The sequence below is a fragment of the Bos grunniens genome, chromosome X (genome assembly GCF_055505025.1).
Source record: "Bos grunniens cultivar Pamir isolate PY7600 chromosome X, Bosgru_T2T1.0, whole genome shotgun sequence".
NCBI classification, from domain to species: Eukaryota; Metazoa; Chordata; class Mammalia; order Artiodactyla; family Bovidae; genus Bos; species Bos grunniens.
In genome coordinates, this window is record NC_141194.1 from 32,043,297 (window position 1) to 32,061,868 (window position 18,572).

At 36.1% G+C, this 18,572-nt stretch overlaps 1 protein-coding gene across 21 annotated transcripts in view; it reads right to left on the reverse strand.

The window, feature by feature from the left end:
• DMD (dystrophin) overlaps positions 1-18,572 on the reverse strand; it is a 2,667,987-nt gene that overhangs the window by 2,050,524 nt on the left and 598,891 nt on the right. For all 21 annotated transcript variants that reach the window (XM_086387503.1, XM_086387509.1, XM_086387510.1 and 18 more), the window contains exon 2: positions 2,277-2,338. In XM_086387503.1, the coding sequence (XP_086243629.1) occupies positions 2,277-2,338 (62 nt within the window). The remainder of the gene's footprint in view (positions 1-2,276; positions 2,339-18,572) is intronic.

An 18,572-nucleotide genomic window follows, 5' to 3' on the forward strand; every position in this document is an offset into this window, starting at 1 on the left:
CAACTTTAAACTAATTTGGTGCCTCCCACAGGCCTAGACTTCTGCTCAATTCCAGGTAGCAGTGAAATAAATATATGTCAAATGACATATCTCACAGCTATGTTTATCTTTTGGTACCACCGAGTAGCTTAAACTGAATCAATTAGCTTTCTCTTCTCATTATCTTCAAAAGCATCTAGATAAAATTTAGTCATCCAACCTGAAGTCATGGCAAGAAAGAAACCAGGTAACATGGAAAATATCTTTCAGATCTCTAAATGAAAAATCAACACACACACACACACACACATACACATATATACTCATATAAATTTTATCTCTAAATAGTTTCCCTCTATCTTTATAAATATATTTATTTATAATCCTGATACCTAGGATATGCCCAAATATGAAGCTCAGGCATTTAAAAGAATGGTGACTCTCCTGATCCAACTTTAATACGTTCAGGGAGAACACTTATAAAATAAATGAAATAAGTGGGAGTCGAATTTGGGGGCAGACTATTTGTAAAAAAAATAGTAAACACATTCATGTGTGTGATTATTCCACAGCTTTTAAAATATGAGGGCTCCTTAGGGTAGGGAGTGCCTAAGACAGTGCTCACAATTTTTCACGGAATATAAGATATCAAACTACGTTTGTTTATTAGCACATGCATTATGGTAAACAACACTTAGAAATGTGTATAGAGACTGATGATCTATTTAGATTTGTGGGAATGAGAATTAACAATGTCTATCATGTTTACAACCCTTATTAAAATAACTAGTTTAATTCAAACATTCAGAATACATTATTATTATTACATACATAATTATTATGAAAAAATCTCTATATGCTTGATTTGTTGATAGATTTGTTTGAAAGCTTTTATCTATTGTCTGCTACAAAGTTCTGAAATTAAGAAAATTTCAATGAGGCCACTAGATATAGCAATTAAACCATACACAGCTATCTGATAAATAGTCTCAGAATTATGAGTTCCTATCCTAAATATTTCTGAGTTTATTTTTCATTTGTATTATTATAATTTGCTCTTTTTATATTATTTGCATGCCACTTAACTTTAAAAAAGTTGAGATTTTTAAAACATATTTCATTCCTATGTTTATTAAAGTTCTGTAATAGCAACTTATTAATTACCTCAGCAAGTAAATATAAATGAAAGTTGATTAGTTAAAATTCAGTAGCTTTACTTCTTGCCAATATGCTAAAGAGTACCTGGTGCAATTCTGCTGTCAAATACCACAAAGAATGGATGATACTCTAAAAACTTTTGAAGTAGTAAAGGGGACACTTTTTAGACTGTATCTTCTAGTAGATTTTTTGGATCTACTGCCAAGATTTTCACAAAGTGAGACAGGCTCAAGAAAAGAGTAATTTATATATATTAAGGGTGTCAGGCATTGTGCTAGAAATTCTCACACAGTGTACCTCTTTTAATCATCACAATAACACACAAAATAACCATTATTGCCATTTTACTTCTCTTAAAGCCTTGCATATAGGATCCACATTTTATTAGTTTTATACTTCCATTATCTGTATTTGACGGATTATACAGGTACGCGCGCACACACACACACAATAGAAGGATGAGGAAACCGACTTATAAAACATTTGACTGATTTGCCCAATCCACAATTATTAAATATAAATCAAGTCTTTCTAGCCTTGAAACCCACAGCAAACCCCTTATATTTCACTCTTAATGGTAGCTTTCAAGGTAAGAATATTTTACTCTGTGTTCATGTAAAAATTATCTAGAATTGTGCTATTGATCACGAGTTAGTTACATTTGCAAAATAAATAAATATTAGGAGTATGGATTGATGTCTACATATAAAGAGAAGAAACTTATCATTTGGGGCCAAATAGCCTATTCATTTTTCTTGTAGTTTGTAAAGATCAAGAAGGACCAATAAAATGATTGTTTTCAGAACAATAAAGATTTCTCCTCTCTTCTTCTAGTGTATGACATATACCAGCTACTTGATGAAGATTGCTGACAAAATCCTCTGGTTACTTATGTTGTTAAAGAAACTAATATTATGAAGAAGAATCAAAGATATGTTTTATCAAATTAAATAATTTCTCTTTACCACATATTCTGTTGCTTCTTCCTTAATTAAAAGTCAGTACAATATTCCCAGATTTGCACAGTTAAAACAAAGACTATGAGAAAAACAATATGGACATTTAAATCGCACAGATACAGAGTTCATTTTGAAAAATCAGCATCATGTTTCAATAGAGGAGCAACAAAATATCCTTACCTTAGAAAATTGTGCATTTATCCATTTTGTGAATGTTTTCTTTTGAACATCTTCTCTTTCATCTACAATGTAAAAAGATAGAAGAAAGACAAAGGGAGAGCGTTAAGAAGCAACTTTGGATATCTCTCATATTTTACAACCAAAAAACTTTCTGTTAATATACATTAGTGTTATTTTATACTTAGTAGTAAATTCACTGATAATGAAATTGAACATGAGTGATGTTGCTACTGAGCATCCAAACTAAAATGAAATCTGAAAAATAATTGATAGAGTCAAGTCCATACTCATTCAAATACTATATAAAAGCATTAAAAAAGAGACTATTTATTAATAGTGGTGCTTCCCTGGTGACTCAATGGTTAAGAATCTAATTGCCAATGCAGGAGATGTGGGTTCGACCCCTCAGTCTGGAAGATCCCTTGCAGAAGGAAATGGCAACCCACTCCAGTATCCTTGCCTGGGAAATCCCATGGACAGAGGAGCCTGGCGGGCTACAGTTCATGGGGTCACAAAAGAGTTGGACACAACTTAGTGACTAAACACCAACAAAACAACTATAATGAGTAGATACTCCAATAGAATCAAAATAAATAATTGTCTGTTGCTGCTAAGTCACTTTAGTCGTGTCCGACTCTGTGTGACCCCAGAGATGGCAGCCCACCAGGCTCTGCCGTCCCTGGGGTTCTCCAGGCAAGAACACTGGAGTGGGTTGCCATTTCCTTCTCCAATGCATGAAAGTGAAAAGTGGAAGGGAAGTCGCTTAGTCCTGCCAGACTCTTAGCGACCCCATGGACTGCAGCCCACCAGGCTCCTCCATCCATGGGATTCTCCAGGCAAGAGTACTGTTTTCCCCATTTCCAGTCCATGAGGAAATTATTTTTCCCTCCTTTGTAATACCTGCATACTCTAACACAGGCCCCTAACATAGCCTTTTCCCATTATAGGAGAGGTTTCCTGATGATCAGGATCATGTCTTGCTTATCTCTGTACCCCAGAACCTAGCATACTGTCTGCACAAATTAAGAGCTCAGAAAATATTTGATCAATATGTGAATACATTAGAGGAAGGGGGATCGTAAAACTACAAAATTTCTAGCACTTCTCTTCATCTAAAAGTCAGGAAATTTCAAATCAAAATGCTAATGATACTCTTCATGGATTATGTATACAAATATACTCAAAGGAAAATCCCCAAGGACTTCTTACACCAAGAGATTAGGGTGGAAAATTATTAAGAAAGAGCTTCGCAGAATTCAAGCTTCTAAAAATTATCTCTTTTTTCCAAAGCCGGAAGTTAGTATTAAGTCCAATGGACAGGAAAATCATCAATTGTGATTTATTAAAATGCTTTTTTGATGCTGAAGCTTATCTTGAAATTACTGTAAATGCAATCATATTAGTCAATGTTGAATAAATGAGTGTATGTGAGAGAGACTTAAAATTGAGACATTTCATATTTTATTTACATGGGTCAAAAGAACCCTTATTAAAATGCCCTCAGGAAACAACCTCATTTGCTCTCATATTATTTTTCAGTAGTCAATCTCCACTGCTTCTGAAAACAGATGATATACAGTAAACAATCACTTTCCTATGACACACGTATCTATGCATTAAGAATGTCTGTTTATCTTTAAAGAGTATTATTAATCCATAAGTAGATATTCTTAAGCAATATAAAAGAGAATAGTGGAAAAATAATAAACCTAAAACCATTTTCCTAGATGAGAAAATGTTATTTAGCATCGCAAAATACTCCCTCCTTATTTGTGTTACTCCCACAAGCTACTGTGTATGGTCAAATATCAACATTATTCACACAGTAGAGGATACATGATAGCTATAACATAGAAATCTTTCCTTTGTTGACAAGTGTGAATAAATAAAACTAGATACTAATAGCTTTTAAACCTAATCTAGCCTCTTTTGAATATTACTGCCATAAATCTAATATACTCTTTATAATAATAATAATAATAATAATAATAAATAAACAGAATTTCAGATGGTCAAGATTTAACCTTTTTCACGGACTTGCTATAAAGAAAGACAGGTCTGTACAGGTCTATTTCTCAATGGCATACACATATATTCACAAAACTTAATAACCTTATTTGAAATTCCACTTATTTTTCCTACATGTTCATATATATCCTGTCAGACATGGGAGAATGAATGAGTCATTTGAAAGCATTCATCCAGAGGTTTTTAAAACATACCCAAACATCTTCACCAAAAGCTGAATATGAGGGTGTTTGAAGAGATTTGTTCCAGATGCTTTTAAATGAAAAGTGGGTAGTAAAGCAATATTTTTATTGTTTTTGATTATATGTACAAAGAACAATTTTTAGATAGGCCTTGAAGGCAGAAGGGAAACCTTGACATTATGTGCAAAATATGCATTTGCTGTGTAAAAAGCACTAAATGTGAGCTTCATCATATAAACATCTTCACTAAATGTACTCTTGTACCTCTTTTGCTTTTAATGCAAGAAAAATATGCCTTCCATGAGTTACCTGCTAATGTTTTCTTTTTGTATAGTAACATTTATTTTCTTTAAAATGACAAATAGTAATAATACTAATTTTATCATTATTATAAGATATAACATTACTATCTTATTGTTTACAAAGCTGTTTTACATATACTATTTCAATCAGTCCATATGCAATTTACCATTTTATACATTAAAACTACAAGCTCAGAAGGAATAAAACTGATAAGTGACAGAGATGAACTGCTATAGATTATTTGAATCAAAGTCCATGTCTTTTCACAGTGACCATTATGACTGTATAGATAATATGGACTACTACAAGGTGATTAGAGTCATAAAAGGTGAATATATTAACACAAATAAAAAATAGTCATGAATTTAGAGCCTTATTTTGAACAACCCAGGGTGTTCCATGTATGTTGTAACCTATGTGAATGACATCCCAGAATTTCAGAGTGAATAACCTGCATGTCTACAAGTGTTTATCTAGAAGTGAAAATTGAACCATTTAATGATACCGTATGATTTGTTTGTTAATATTTTATATAATAATGTTCTTATATCTGCTAATTAATATTTGTTGTTTCAATTTTTGTCATATATTAGTATGACAAAAATATTTTAACATACAAGGATCACCAAAAGTTACGTGCCTGCACATTACAACCCTCCCCAAACATGAATTTTACTTAGCCACAATAATATTCTTCATTTTATTTTTTTACTTATTTTACCATAAACATCATATGGGCTACCTTTTCCTTTTGTTTGCTATTAGAGATTCCATCATAATGAACATCTTCATGAATTCTTTTCCAACTTCTGCTGTATAACAGTCTTAGAAGAAATTACTGAGTCAACATTATGGAAAATTTATGGCTTTTACTAAATAATGTCATATTGCTTTCCCAATGGTCATACCAATTTTTAGTGGTATCAGAAAGAGTGAGTTTACACTGTTGATAGCAGATTTTTTTGCTTGTATTTTTGGACAAATGTGGTTTTATTAGATACAAAGAGATAGTTGATGCTTGCTGTAATTTGAATCTGCTTGATTACTAACTAAACAGAACACAATTTATACATTTATTTATTCTATATGTTTCTACTCTTTCCAAAATACTTGTTTATATTCTCTGCTCATGTATCTATCGAGCACTTGATAAATAAAATTAATTAGAATGAGGTCATATATTAGTAGTTTTTAAACATTTCAAGTCATGGATTCCATTTGATCATCTGATAAAAAAAAATAATAATCCTTTTCTACAGAAAAAAATGCCTATACACACATATCTACATACAGGTTCATGAGGTTAACTGACCTCCCTGCCAAAGATTCCATGAAATCCAAGTTAAAAATCACTATTGTAAATTAAGCTACTTGCGCTTAGTCAATGAACAAATATATGTTCTCAAGTGGTCTTTTTTTCAATTCTTGTTTCATTCTTATTATGCTAAAATTTTACATTTGTATATAGTTAAATCTGGGGCTTCCTTGATAGCTCAGCTGGTAAAGAATCCGCGTGCAACACAGGAGACCCCGGTTCAACACCTAGGTCGGGAAGATCCTCTGGAGAAGGGATAGGCCACCCACTCCAGTATTCTTGGGCTTCCTTGGTGGCCCAGATGGTAAAGAATCTGCCTGCAATGTGGGAGACCTGGGTTTGATCCGTGGTTTGGGAAGATCCCCTGAAAGAGGGCATGGCAACCCACTCCAATATTCTTATCTGGAGAATCTCCATGGACAGAAGAGCCTGGTGGGCTATAGTCTAGAGGGTCGCAAAGAGTTGGACACGACTGTGTGATTAAGCACAGCACAGCACAGTTAAATCTATTTCTACTATAATTTATCATATTACTTAAAATTTGACCACTTTAAGCATGATCACCTATACATTCATAGTTAAAGTTGACACATATAAACCTACATACATAAATCGTTACAGGGCTTATAGAGACTATTTTGATACGAGTATGTTGCTGTAGATACACAGTCCATAGTAGGAGATGTTAACATGAAATCATCAAGAAAGAGGAGAAAAGAATCAAGTGAAAATTCTTTTATCAGAAAGTGACTATATACTCCTATTTAATCATTTCAAGAAACATATATTTTATTTTATTTCCTCTAGGGTTTGTTTATGAGTGATTTTCTTCTACTAACACAAATATGCCTGAGTATAACAATATGAGATGCAAGGAAGAAAAATCCCTCTTAGAAAAATTTATATGAAAACTGTTCTGTGGAGATATCAAAGAATGAAGAACTACTAGTTTCTATATTGCAAAAAGTGACCAACATTTTATTTTATTCTCTCTGTGGGGAAAACCCATATAAAATTAGCTTTCTGCCATACACAAAAACTATATTTCATCTCAGAATCAATTAACCCTTTCTAATAAAATCTTTTTATTCAATAAATATGTTCTTTCATATTTTTTTACAATTAGTGTAAAGGGCTTTCACCCTGTTATTAACTTTGATATCCCTGAGACCCTCAATCCCCTATAAAAGTGGGATAATTAAATTGTGATCTTAGCAATTCACAAGAGTGAGTTACTGCACAAAAATGATACTGGGCAAACTGAGAGAACATAAAATTAAGGCACTAGGTCTCAATTTCCATTGTAGAACGTATTAGTTTGGTGGCCTTTATTTGTGAATTGAGGACATTTATTGCTTTTTCACTCATGGAACTGTTGTTAAGATGTCATGAATTCATTTATTTATATAAAATATTATATACAAAATGCTTAGTATATGCTGGTCACTGTACTAATTATCAAGAAAATAAACAAGATTCCTTTTTTATCAAAGTTCACAGCATAGAAGAAAATGATATATGATGGGTAAATATTTAACATTTTGCATAATTAAGGGTACCTACATTCAAAGGGTACTTCAGGAGTACAAAGAAAGGGATATGTAGCTACATGGATATTAGGGAAGACATTTTCTGGAAGGTGATGGCTATGTTTAATCTAGAAAGATGAGCAAAAATAAGGAAAGAAGAAAAGGTGCAAAGGGAAAGATGAATCTTATTGAGAAGATACCAAGGGCAAAGGCAGGGAGATAGGAAACCAAAAGCACACGCTCTCCAGTATATGCAATTTTCCTGCACTCTAAAATGGGAAGAAGGGAGCAGAATTGGATGAAATTACAAAGAGAGCTGGGAGTAAGATTACGGGTAGTCTCCATGACACGATCCCTTATATGCTACCACATAAGACAACATGAGTCAAATCATTTAAAAAATTGGGGGGAAAAACCCACCCAGTTATAAGAATATCAGAAATTATCCTTATTTCACAGGGCAGTTAATCACAATCTTTGCTAGGAAAACATTTTCTTTTAAGTGTTACGGATACTTTCTTGGGTGCTAGTTAATGTTAACTGAAGAGTCTCATCTCTTAAGTTACCCAGAAAATAGAAGTTTAGGAGGAGAAGGAAACATTAAAGTTGAAAACAATTTAGAAATGCACATAGGGAAGAAAAATGAAGGGACATGAGTTTATTTCACCTTAAAGAGAGGACTATTAAGCAATATGGAAGAGCTATCAGAGTCAGTCCATTCTCTGCTTCCACCAAAAATGAGGAAAAAGGAAATGAGAAATGCAGAAGATTAATGGTAAACATTAGATAGGATTATGTGATACTGTGGAACATTATGAAGGAAGACTCCAAACTCAGGACATATTTAGAAAATTGGTTTACCATGTTATTAATGCTACAAAATGGCAATGCAAAGTGGAGGAGAGTAGACTGGAAATTGGCATGAAAAATGCTTCCATTAAATCTGAGTAATAGCTTTTGATCACAGGACTATAGAACATTGGGCCGAAGGTGACATTCATGGTCATTTTATAACGAGGTGGTCTAAAATAATTAAATTACTGTACAAAGAAGAGAAAAAACAGTGTCAAAAATGTTTTCTTATTTTTCACTCGCTGGACAGTCAGCGTAATACAGTTTCCACTGTTCATCATCCTATAAAAGATTTTCCTAATAACACTGCTTATATCCTTTCTAATTTCTAAGACAGTGATTATCTAGGTTATAGCTGTCTTCCCAAGTGGTAAGCATTGAAAGTGTGACATAGTAGAGCTCAATAAAGGTATTTTCAAGATACTGGAGACCAAATTTACTTTTCAGAACTCTCCTCATTTTTCTTCTGCACAGATACTGATTCTGTTAACTTGCAGAGAGAATTATGGTCCTCCAAAGATGTCCACATCTTAATCCCTAGAATCTGTGAATAAGTTTTGTTAAAATTTAATTGTTTTAAAATAGGCTAAGTATAAATTATTTTAAAAGAGAATTATGGTTGCAGATGGAATTAGATGAGCTAACCAGCTCATATTGGACAGCAAGATTATCTTGGGTTATCTGGGTGGGCCCAGCATAATGACAAGTGTCCTTAAGAGGGGGAGAGAGAGGCCCAAGAGGGCAAATCAGAGAGATGGCAGAGAGACTTGGCCCAGTGTTGCTGGTTTTGAAGATGGAGGAAGAGGGTCATGAGCTAAAGAACATGAACGGCCTCTAGAAAATGGAAAAGTCAAGGACACAGATTCTCCCCAGGAGCTGCCAGAAGGCACACAGCTCTGCTGACCCTTTGTGTTAGCCCAACGAGGCCAATTGCAAACTTCTGACCTGAAGTTCTGAAGAACTATTCAATTATAAATTTGTGTTGTTTTAAGTGGATACATTTGTGGTCATTTTTATAGCAGCAAGAGGAAACTATTACAGCCTTTCCTCTTTAAGATTATCCACTGAAGTGACACATACATAGACACCTGCTAGTGGTAGAAATTCCACTGTGTAAAGGAATTAAGTTCCTACCCTTTTGGTCTTACAGCATAGTGAGAGAAACATACCCTAAAATGAAGAGATAGTAGATACACCGATAAGTTCCCAACTACAGAAAATATAGGGCTTTGTCATAAGCCTCTAGGAAGGGAACTAACTTGACAAATCCAGTGCCTCCTTGATGAAGTGACATCTCAGCTGAGTTCTGAATGTTAATCAAGAGTATGGTGGTTTAGTCACTAAGTCTGACTCTTGCAACCCCATGGGCGTATCCCACCAGGCTCCTCTGTCCATGGGATTTACCAGGCAAGAATATCAGCATGGGTTGCCATTTCCTTCTCCAGGGGATCTTCCTGACCCAGGGACTGAACCTACGTCTCCTGCATTGCAGGTGTATCCTTTACCTATTGAGCTTCCAGGGAAGCCCAAGCAAGTGTACAGAAGCAAAAAAAAAAAAAAAGAAAAATATTATAGAAGCATACAAGGTGGAAAAGAACTTAAGACAATAAAAAGAGCAGGTGCAGCTATTTGTATGTGAGAGAGAGTGTGTGGTCCTTTTGTGGAACTAGAGAAAGAGGAGGAGGACAAAAGTGGCAGAGATGAGTCTAAAAAAAAAGATAAACAAACAGCCTAATTATAAAGAGCTTTAAACTTTAGCTAGAAGGCAGTTAGAAACCGAACCAGAATTGAAGTAGGGCAATGGCAATATAGGTTTGCTTTTAGAAATGGATTTCACAGTATGAGCAATATATTAGGAGAGGTTACTGGAATCATCACTGACTCAGTGGACGGGAATGTAAGCAAACTCCAGGAGACAGTGAAGGACAGAGGAGCCTGGCGTGCTGCAATCCATGGGGTCACAAAGAGTCAGACATGACTGACCGACTGAACAACAACAACAACTGGAATCAAGGAAACCAATTTAGCTTGCTATAACTAAAATCAATGTGAGAAGTGATGATGGTCTGTACTGATGACTTACAGTGGGACTGCTACTGCAGCTAAGTCGCTTCAGTCGTGTCCAACTCTGTGCGGCCCCATAGACGGCAGCCCACCGGGCTCCCCCATCCCTGGGGTTCTCCAGGCAAGAACACTGGAGTGGGTTGCCATTTCCTTCTCCAATGCATGAAAGTGAAAAGTGAGGTGAAGTCGCTCAGTTGTGTCCGACTCTTAACGACCCCATGGACTGCAGCCTACCAGGCTCCTCTGTCCATGGGATTTTCCAGGCAAGAGTATTGGAGTGGATTGCCATTGCCTTCTCCAACGGTGGGACTGGAGAGAGGTAAATACAGGAAAGATGTAATTAATAGGTATTAGTGATAAGATCACTACTTTTTTTTTTCTTTTTGGCCACACCATGCAGCTTGTGGAATCTCAGTTCCCCAACCAAGGATCAAGCCAGACCATGACAGTGAAAACCGCAGAATCCTAACCACTAGGCAAACAGGGAACTCATAGGTATGACTGATAAGAACTAATTATTAATTAGAGGTGGAGGTAGGAAATTTGGGAGAGGTAGAGCCAATGATGTTAAATTACTCAAATTGGAGTCTAGAGTGCTCAGGAAGAGCCCTGGGTCTGTATATATAATGAGAGTATGAGAAGAACTGGGAAATAATGAGTTTGGAGTGTTTTGGGACAAGAAGGATATAGGTGGTAGGTAATCACATACTGGAACCTAAAGTACAAGAGAGAAATCCGAGTTGAAAATAAAATGTAGGAGTTACAAGGCAACTGGAAGGTAATAACTGAAATACCTATCAGTTCAGTTGCTCAGTCGTGTCTAACTCTTTGCCACCCCATGGACCACAGCACACCAGGCTTCCCTATCCATCCCTCTAGTGAATGATATTACTAGAAAGAGTGCACAAGCTTTCTGAGCTTCTGAAATATCATTGATTCCTGGTTCACTTTCCAACACAAGGGCTGTCTGCTAATCTGTTCAAGTGACCTGTTCACCATTCACCCTGGCAGTGTTGGCATTCTCCCAGGATCCTATCTATCTTTTGTCTCTTGTCTTGTTCTACTATGCTTATTCTTCCTAAGCAAAGTGACTTCCTCTCTCCCTCCCCAACCACCACTATATATTGATACTGATGATACCTAAAGCTATATTTTTCATTTTGATTAATGTCCTGATCGTCACACTGACATAGCTGACTCCTGTTTATACCTCTATCTAGATGTCCTGCAGGAACTTTAACAATATCATTCATCTTCCCAAATAAATTCACACATCCAACTCCTCCTGCCAATTAATGGCACCATCATCCATCTAGTAACGAAATAAGTAACTCGTGAGTTAATATGCAAGTTTGAAAAATGCTTGTCCTGAGGTTAAAAGCCAGATACAAGGGCCTTCACAATCTGACGCCAAATGCCTTTCTAAACTTAATATTTATCGTGCCTGTTGGCATTCACACACACACACCCTTTACCCATCTGCACACATACCTACCAGGTCTACCCTAGCCACACATGCCAAATGTCTCTGTGAATAAGCCACACACTTTCTCACTATAGTCCCTTGTACATGCAGTCCTTGGAATGTGATCTGAGAACTCTCACTCTTCAGGTCAAATTCAAATGTGAAGAACTTTCATAATCACCCTTATCCCCTTGGCAGAAGTCATCAATCAATTCTTCTGATATATACGTACTCTAGTATTTTTCAAACTGTATTATTAGTATCATAAATAGTTTACTCTCTTCTATATAGCATCTTACACACCACCCATCACCCTCTATATGTGACCACACTTAGAATGGAGCATCATTATGTCTTTTTAACTCCTGGCACTCAACATGGTATCTTCAAGCAGAAATAGGTTCTTAATAAGAACTGGTTGAACAAACCAAATGATTAACTATTCCATAATTAAATTCTACTCTAATGAGTCCCAGGCTAATGTTTTATTTTTCTTGCCACTTTGCCATACTGCTCAAACTGCTCTGTTAATTATACACTTTCTGTCTTCATTTCCAAAAATATCCATTGAGCACCCACTAAGTATAAAATCATGTTTCAATATCTTCTCTCACAATTTGGTATTTGGACTGAAGCACTTATTTTCATCACTATGTGGAATGAAAAACAGAGAATATTTATTGCAAAAAATTTACTTTGATTTTTCTAGGTGAATTACATTCTGGAATATAATGAAATTGCTCTTTACTTCCTCTTGACTGTTGTGGCTTCTAACACAATGTAAGATGCTACAGATGACCTGCCTGACCCTTTACCTCCCCTGAAAATGTTACTTCTTTCTCATGTAGGTCAACTACTTCTTATGGTAGGGAGTTGATGGGTTCAGATAATAATTTGAGCAGCTGTGTCAGCTTATACTGCATGAAAGTTCCCTCCCATCTCCTGGCACTTAATCATAGAATTTATGCTATATTAGCAACCTAGAGTTATGGTCGGAACCTTACATAATCATACCACTGCATATTCATAAAATAACCAATAATACCATACATATTGAAAACTCAATGCAAAAATTGCAAAACTATTTTTGATCATGGTTATAGAATTTACCATGAAATGGGCCTAATAACAATGAAGCTATTGTTATTGTAACAAAGAGAAAACTGAAACTACAAGAGTATACAAAAAGTTAGTTAGGAGAGTTAGTTAGCATGAGTTAGGAGAGTGCCATGTGGTAGATGCTACAAATTCCATTCTGACATCAAGAATATGTCTCAGCTACAGTAAGGGTCAGTGCTTAAACATGTTTGTTCCAGCATCAAATAGCCTGGCTTCAAACTCCAGCTCCACTTCTCACTAGCTGTATGACCGTAGGCAAGTTACTTATCCTGTCTGTGCCTCATCACATCATCTGTATCATGAGAATGAAAACCCTGGTACAGAATTGTGAAGATGAAATGCGACAGACCTATGGTGCATATTAAAAGTGAAAATTTAAAGAAAAATCAAGAGAGAAAATATTTACAACTTTATTGCTGGTTACACATTTTCAAAAGCAGAGACATTACTTTGCCAACAAAGGTCCGTCTAGTCAAGGCTATGGTTTTTCCAGTGGTCATGTATGGATGTGAGAGTTGGACTATGAAGAAAGCTGAGCGCCAAAGAATTGATTCTTTTGAACTGTGGTGTTGAAGAAGACTCTTGAGAGTCCCTTGGACTGCAAGGAGATCCAACCAGTCCATTCTAAAGCAGATCAGCCCTGGGTGTTCTTTGGAAGGACTGATGCTGAAGCTGAAGGTCCAATACTTTGGCCACCTCATGCGAAGAGTTGACTCATTGGAAAAGACTCTGATGCTGGGAGGGATTGGGGGCAGGAGGAGAAGGGGACGCCAGAGGATGAGATGGCTGGATGGCATCACTGACTCGATGGACATAGTCTGAGTGAACTCTGGGAGTTGGTGATGGACAGGGAGGCCTGGCGTGCTGCGATTCATGGGGTTGCAAAGAGTCAGACACGACTGAGTGACTGAGCTGACCTGAACTGATACCATGACTTCTTGTGGGCTGTCTGTATAAATTGCATTACCTTGCAAAATACACACAATTTCTAGGTAGGAGTCATATTAACAGTATGACTCCTACCTAGAAAAGTATTTATAAATGTGCAGTAATTATAGTCTCCTTGATTTGAAAGATAAGAAAGAATATAAAATTATATTAGTATAAATTACACCCTCTCATGACCCAAAGAGTGAAATGTGTTTAGCCATAATGGGAATAATGAATATCTTTGTGGTGCATTATTATTTACAAAGTGATTTCAAATATCTCATCTTGTTTGATCACTAACATGTGTGTGTAGACTTTTTATGCATAAAAGGAAGTTACTATTAATTAGTATGCAAACTTGAAATACACAGCAGTATGTCATGAAAAAGATCATTTATTTTATTAAAAATAATAATCATGGACTAATTATGGCAGAATAAATCAAAATAGATCAAGGTTTCTTATGTAATTTAGAGGTGGAATGAAATACTTGGATACTGTGGCAGAACCACTAGCTAGAAGCCTGCTTTCATACTGCAGCCTAGTCAGTTTTAAAGTGCTCAATGTATCTATTAGAAAATTTAAAAAATACATTATTCTGTGGTTTATTTTTACGTATCTTAATGGATTGTAAAACAGTTCTTTTTGAAACAGAAAAGCAATCAGCCAAATGCACACAATGGTCATTTCCAAATGTCTGTGTCAATGAGATGCTTTATAAACAGACCCAGGGTTCTTTTTTGAGTGTATTACAAAGGGATATTTAAATCACAAGTTACATTTGCTAAACTTGCACTGTAAAGGTTAAGAAAATGGTAGAGTAGATATAGCTCATGTCTCATGCTTTATTTCCTTGGCCCAGCCCCGAATTTACCTGTGAATGTGAACAGATTCTGTGGATGCTGAAGACTTTCCACCTCAAGAATTCACATCTCTCTGTATCTTTGCATTAGGGCTTTTCCTAATCCTAGGAGCATTTGGTAAGCCTGTCTGCGGGGCAGCCCAGAAGTGACAGAGATCTAATTCCTCCAAGTGTAATCCTCAGCAAATGAGGGACAGAAATCTATGGATAAAATCCCAGTAGAACAATTGTTGGCCATGTTCTCTCAGGCTCCTATTCATTGGCCCACAGTAGTTCTTAGATTATCTGTTCTTCATTTCCTGACTCACTATGTATGCCTATCTCTCTCTTGAGCTACCAGGGATTATTGTGCAAATGAACCACCTGCATGAGTACTTGTTTGAGTCAGGTTTTTGAGTAATGCAAACTAATCCATATGGATATTGGGCCTAAGTTACTTGATTTGATCCTGTATTAACTTGGCCTCAGGCATCTTTTAAGCAGGTGGTTCAGTAGTAAATAATGTGCCTACCCAGCAGGAAACGTGGATTCCATCCCTGGGTTGGGAAGATTCCCTGGAGAAGGAAATGACAATCCACTCTAGTATTCTGGCCTGGAGAATCCCATGGACAAAGGAGCCTGGCGGAACACAGTCCGTGGGTTTGCAAAAGAGTTGGACATGACTTAGAGACTAAACGACAACAAAGCAACACAAAGCCTCAGTTTTCTAGTCTGTAAAAAGTAAATAACCATAGTTACAAACTCTCCATTTTGATGAAGTATCCTAGCGGGGGTTCCCAACCTCTGAGCCTTGGACTGGTACCTCCTGTCAGGTCAGCAATAGCATTAGATTAGAAATAAATAGTACAATTGATGTAATGTGCTTGAATCATCCTGAAACCATCCCCACCCCTTCTTGGTCTGTGGACAAATTGTCTTTCATGAAACTTGTCCCTGGTGCCAAAAAGGTTGGGGATTGCTGCTGTAGAACAGTAAGTGCAGTCTTAAGCAAAGATGTAGTATAAAATAAGTGAATAGAATTATTATTCCTAACTATTTTCATTGAAAGTTTGTGAGCACGTAGGCAATCAGATAATTTCTTCATGATTCATTTTTACCTTTCCTTGTTTGGCATAAATCAACCTAGGAGGATTATACTTCCTAACTCACCCACTTTGTCATGTGATTTGACTTGACCAATGAAACACAAGTATATCTGACAGTGTATCAGTTCTGTGCTAGGGACTAAAGAATCATGGTGCATTTTCACTCCTCTTGGCAATTATTTTCTTAGCTGGTGGAAGATCATTCCTCATGTAGACTATGTTCCCAAAAGGAGAGAAACATATGTGGAATTGACCTGAATTCAATACAACGATTGAAGGAGACACGGGACTAAGATATAAACGTCTATTCTTATAAGTTACAGAGATTTAGATTTTTTTCTGTCTTACAGAGGAATATACTAGATATAGCAGGTAAACATGTCCTATAGAATAAAATACATAATAGCAGACCATATATACAGTATTCTCATTTAAGACATTTGTATTCACTGTTTAAATCTAAATTTAATATAAACTGATATAGGGGCTTCAAATCAAGTATCAAATTATTTTCTAAAAGTCTTTTGTTGGTTGGTTGGTTTAGTCACTAGTCCTGGCCAACTCTTTTGTGACCCCATGGACTGCAGCCCACCAGGTTCCACTGTCCATGGGATTTCCCAAGCTCGAATACAGGAGTGGGTTGCCATTTCCTTTTTCAGGGGATCTTCCCAGCCAAGGGATTGAACCCTTGTCTCCTGCATTGCAGGCATATTCTTTACTGCTGAGCCACAGGAAAGCCCCCCCCCCTCCAAAGTCTTCTATTTAGAATATATTATCTTTGCTCCTCTTGGTCTTTCTCCTTATCATATCAGTCACAATTTAAACATTAATGCAAGCATGTTTTTCTTATACATGGCCAAGTATTAGCATAGACTGAAATCCATCTAGAAGATGATTTATGGGGAGAGTATGTCCTAAGGAAATCCAGTGGGTTACTGTAACAACAACAGTCAGTAGGAGATTGTTCATTTATAACTTGTGCCAAATTCTGAAAGCACAAAAAACAGAAATAAAGAGTAATCGTTCATTCCCTCTTCACCAAATATGGAAGTCTTAAGCCAATGTTTGTGAGAGATCAAGCCAAAAAGTATAAATATGGTAAAGGCCAATGATTTTTCTAGTATAAACAGGGAAAATTCTGCAGTCTGTGAAAGAGCATTAGAGTCTGCCTTTTAGGACCGATTTCAGAAAATTAATACTGAGAATACAAAAGAAGTTCTGGGATCTAATCAAAAGAAAAGACAGTTTGGAGAGTTAATCAGGTGCCAATGCTAATGGATGATCCAAGGAGCAGAGCACAGAAAGTACAGTCCCACAATCAATTGTTATTCAGCCCAAGGTTGCTAACACTGATGACAAGTGCTTACAGACAGCTTCTTCTAAGATTTCTAATGAAAGATTTCTCTCTTTTTTTTTAAGTTTATTATGCTATTGGATTTAAACTTTCTTTTCTAAGATTTGTGACAGGACCACACTGAGAACACTTTCCACACTGCACAATGGCAATGGCTAAGTTTGATCTATGTCTTGACTTAAATAATTTAAGTAGATGTGGATTTAGGTTAGCATGTTAATTAAATAATTGCTAAAAAGTTTCCAAACTAATGCCCTCCTTTGCACTTAGGTGCAATTGTGTTGAACTTGTAGAGGAAAATATAACTCAAAATTAGAAAAGATTTAGAAACTGCAGTAACGAGTTGGATTCTTACAAAGATAACATTTCACAAAACAATAGAAGAGTTTGAGGTTTTCAAGGAATTTTCTGAGTCAAAAATGAGTCTTCTTTAATTATTTTCTTCATTTTATGATTACAAATACTAAATCCTAGTCATTACAAAAGACATAAGTCCAACTGGCAAAAGGTTTTCTCCTATGAGTGTGTGAACCTTGAACAGTTTGTGGATAGGTGATTTTTCCATTCTTATGTTTAGATTTGCAAGAACTGCAACAAACTACAAGCATTACTTTAAGATTAGAAAACATTTAAATGACTATAAAGTAGAACCAACCATAATATCCAAAGTTTATAAGACTAATTACATCATAATTTCCCAATTTTTATGATTACTTTTATTATACTAAGTATTTACCAAGCAGATTATAAAGGAATGGCATTCCTGTGTTACAACAATATAGTGGTTTTAACTGTAAACCAGACTATCTCAGTTTGACTATAACTCAGGTACTTCTTAGGAGTGTGCCTCAGTTTCCTTGCCCATAAATATGATAATAATGATGCTAATGCTGCATTATAATGAGCTTTGGGTGAATATTCTCACTTGAACCTCTGACTCGAACACTAACTAGCTCTGTTGAGTTCAGTTAATTGTTTCAGTTCAGTGCAGTTCAGTCACTCAGTCGTGTCCGACTCTTTGTGACTTCATGAATCGCAGCATGCCAGGCCTCCCTGTTCATCACCAACTCCCGGAGTTCACTCAGACTCACATCCATCGAGTCAGTGATGCCATCCAGCCATCTCATCCTCTGTCGTCCCCTTTTCCTCCTGTCCCCAATCCCTCCCAGCATCAGAGTTTTTTCCAATGAGTCAACTCTTCGCGTGAG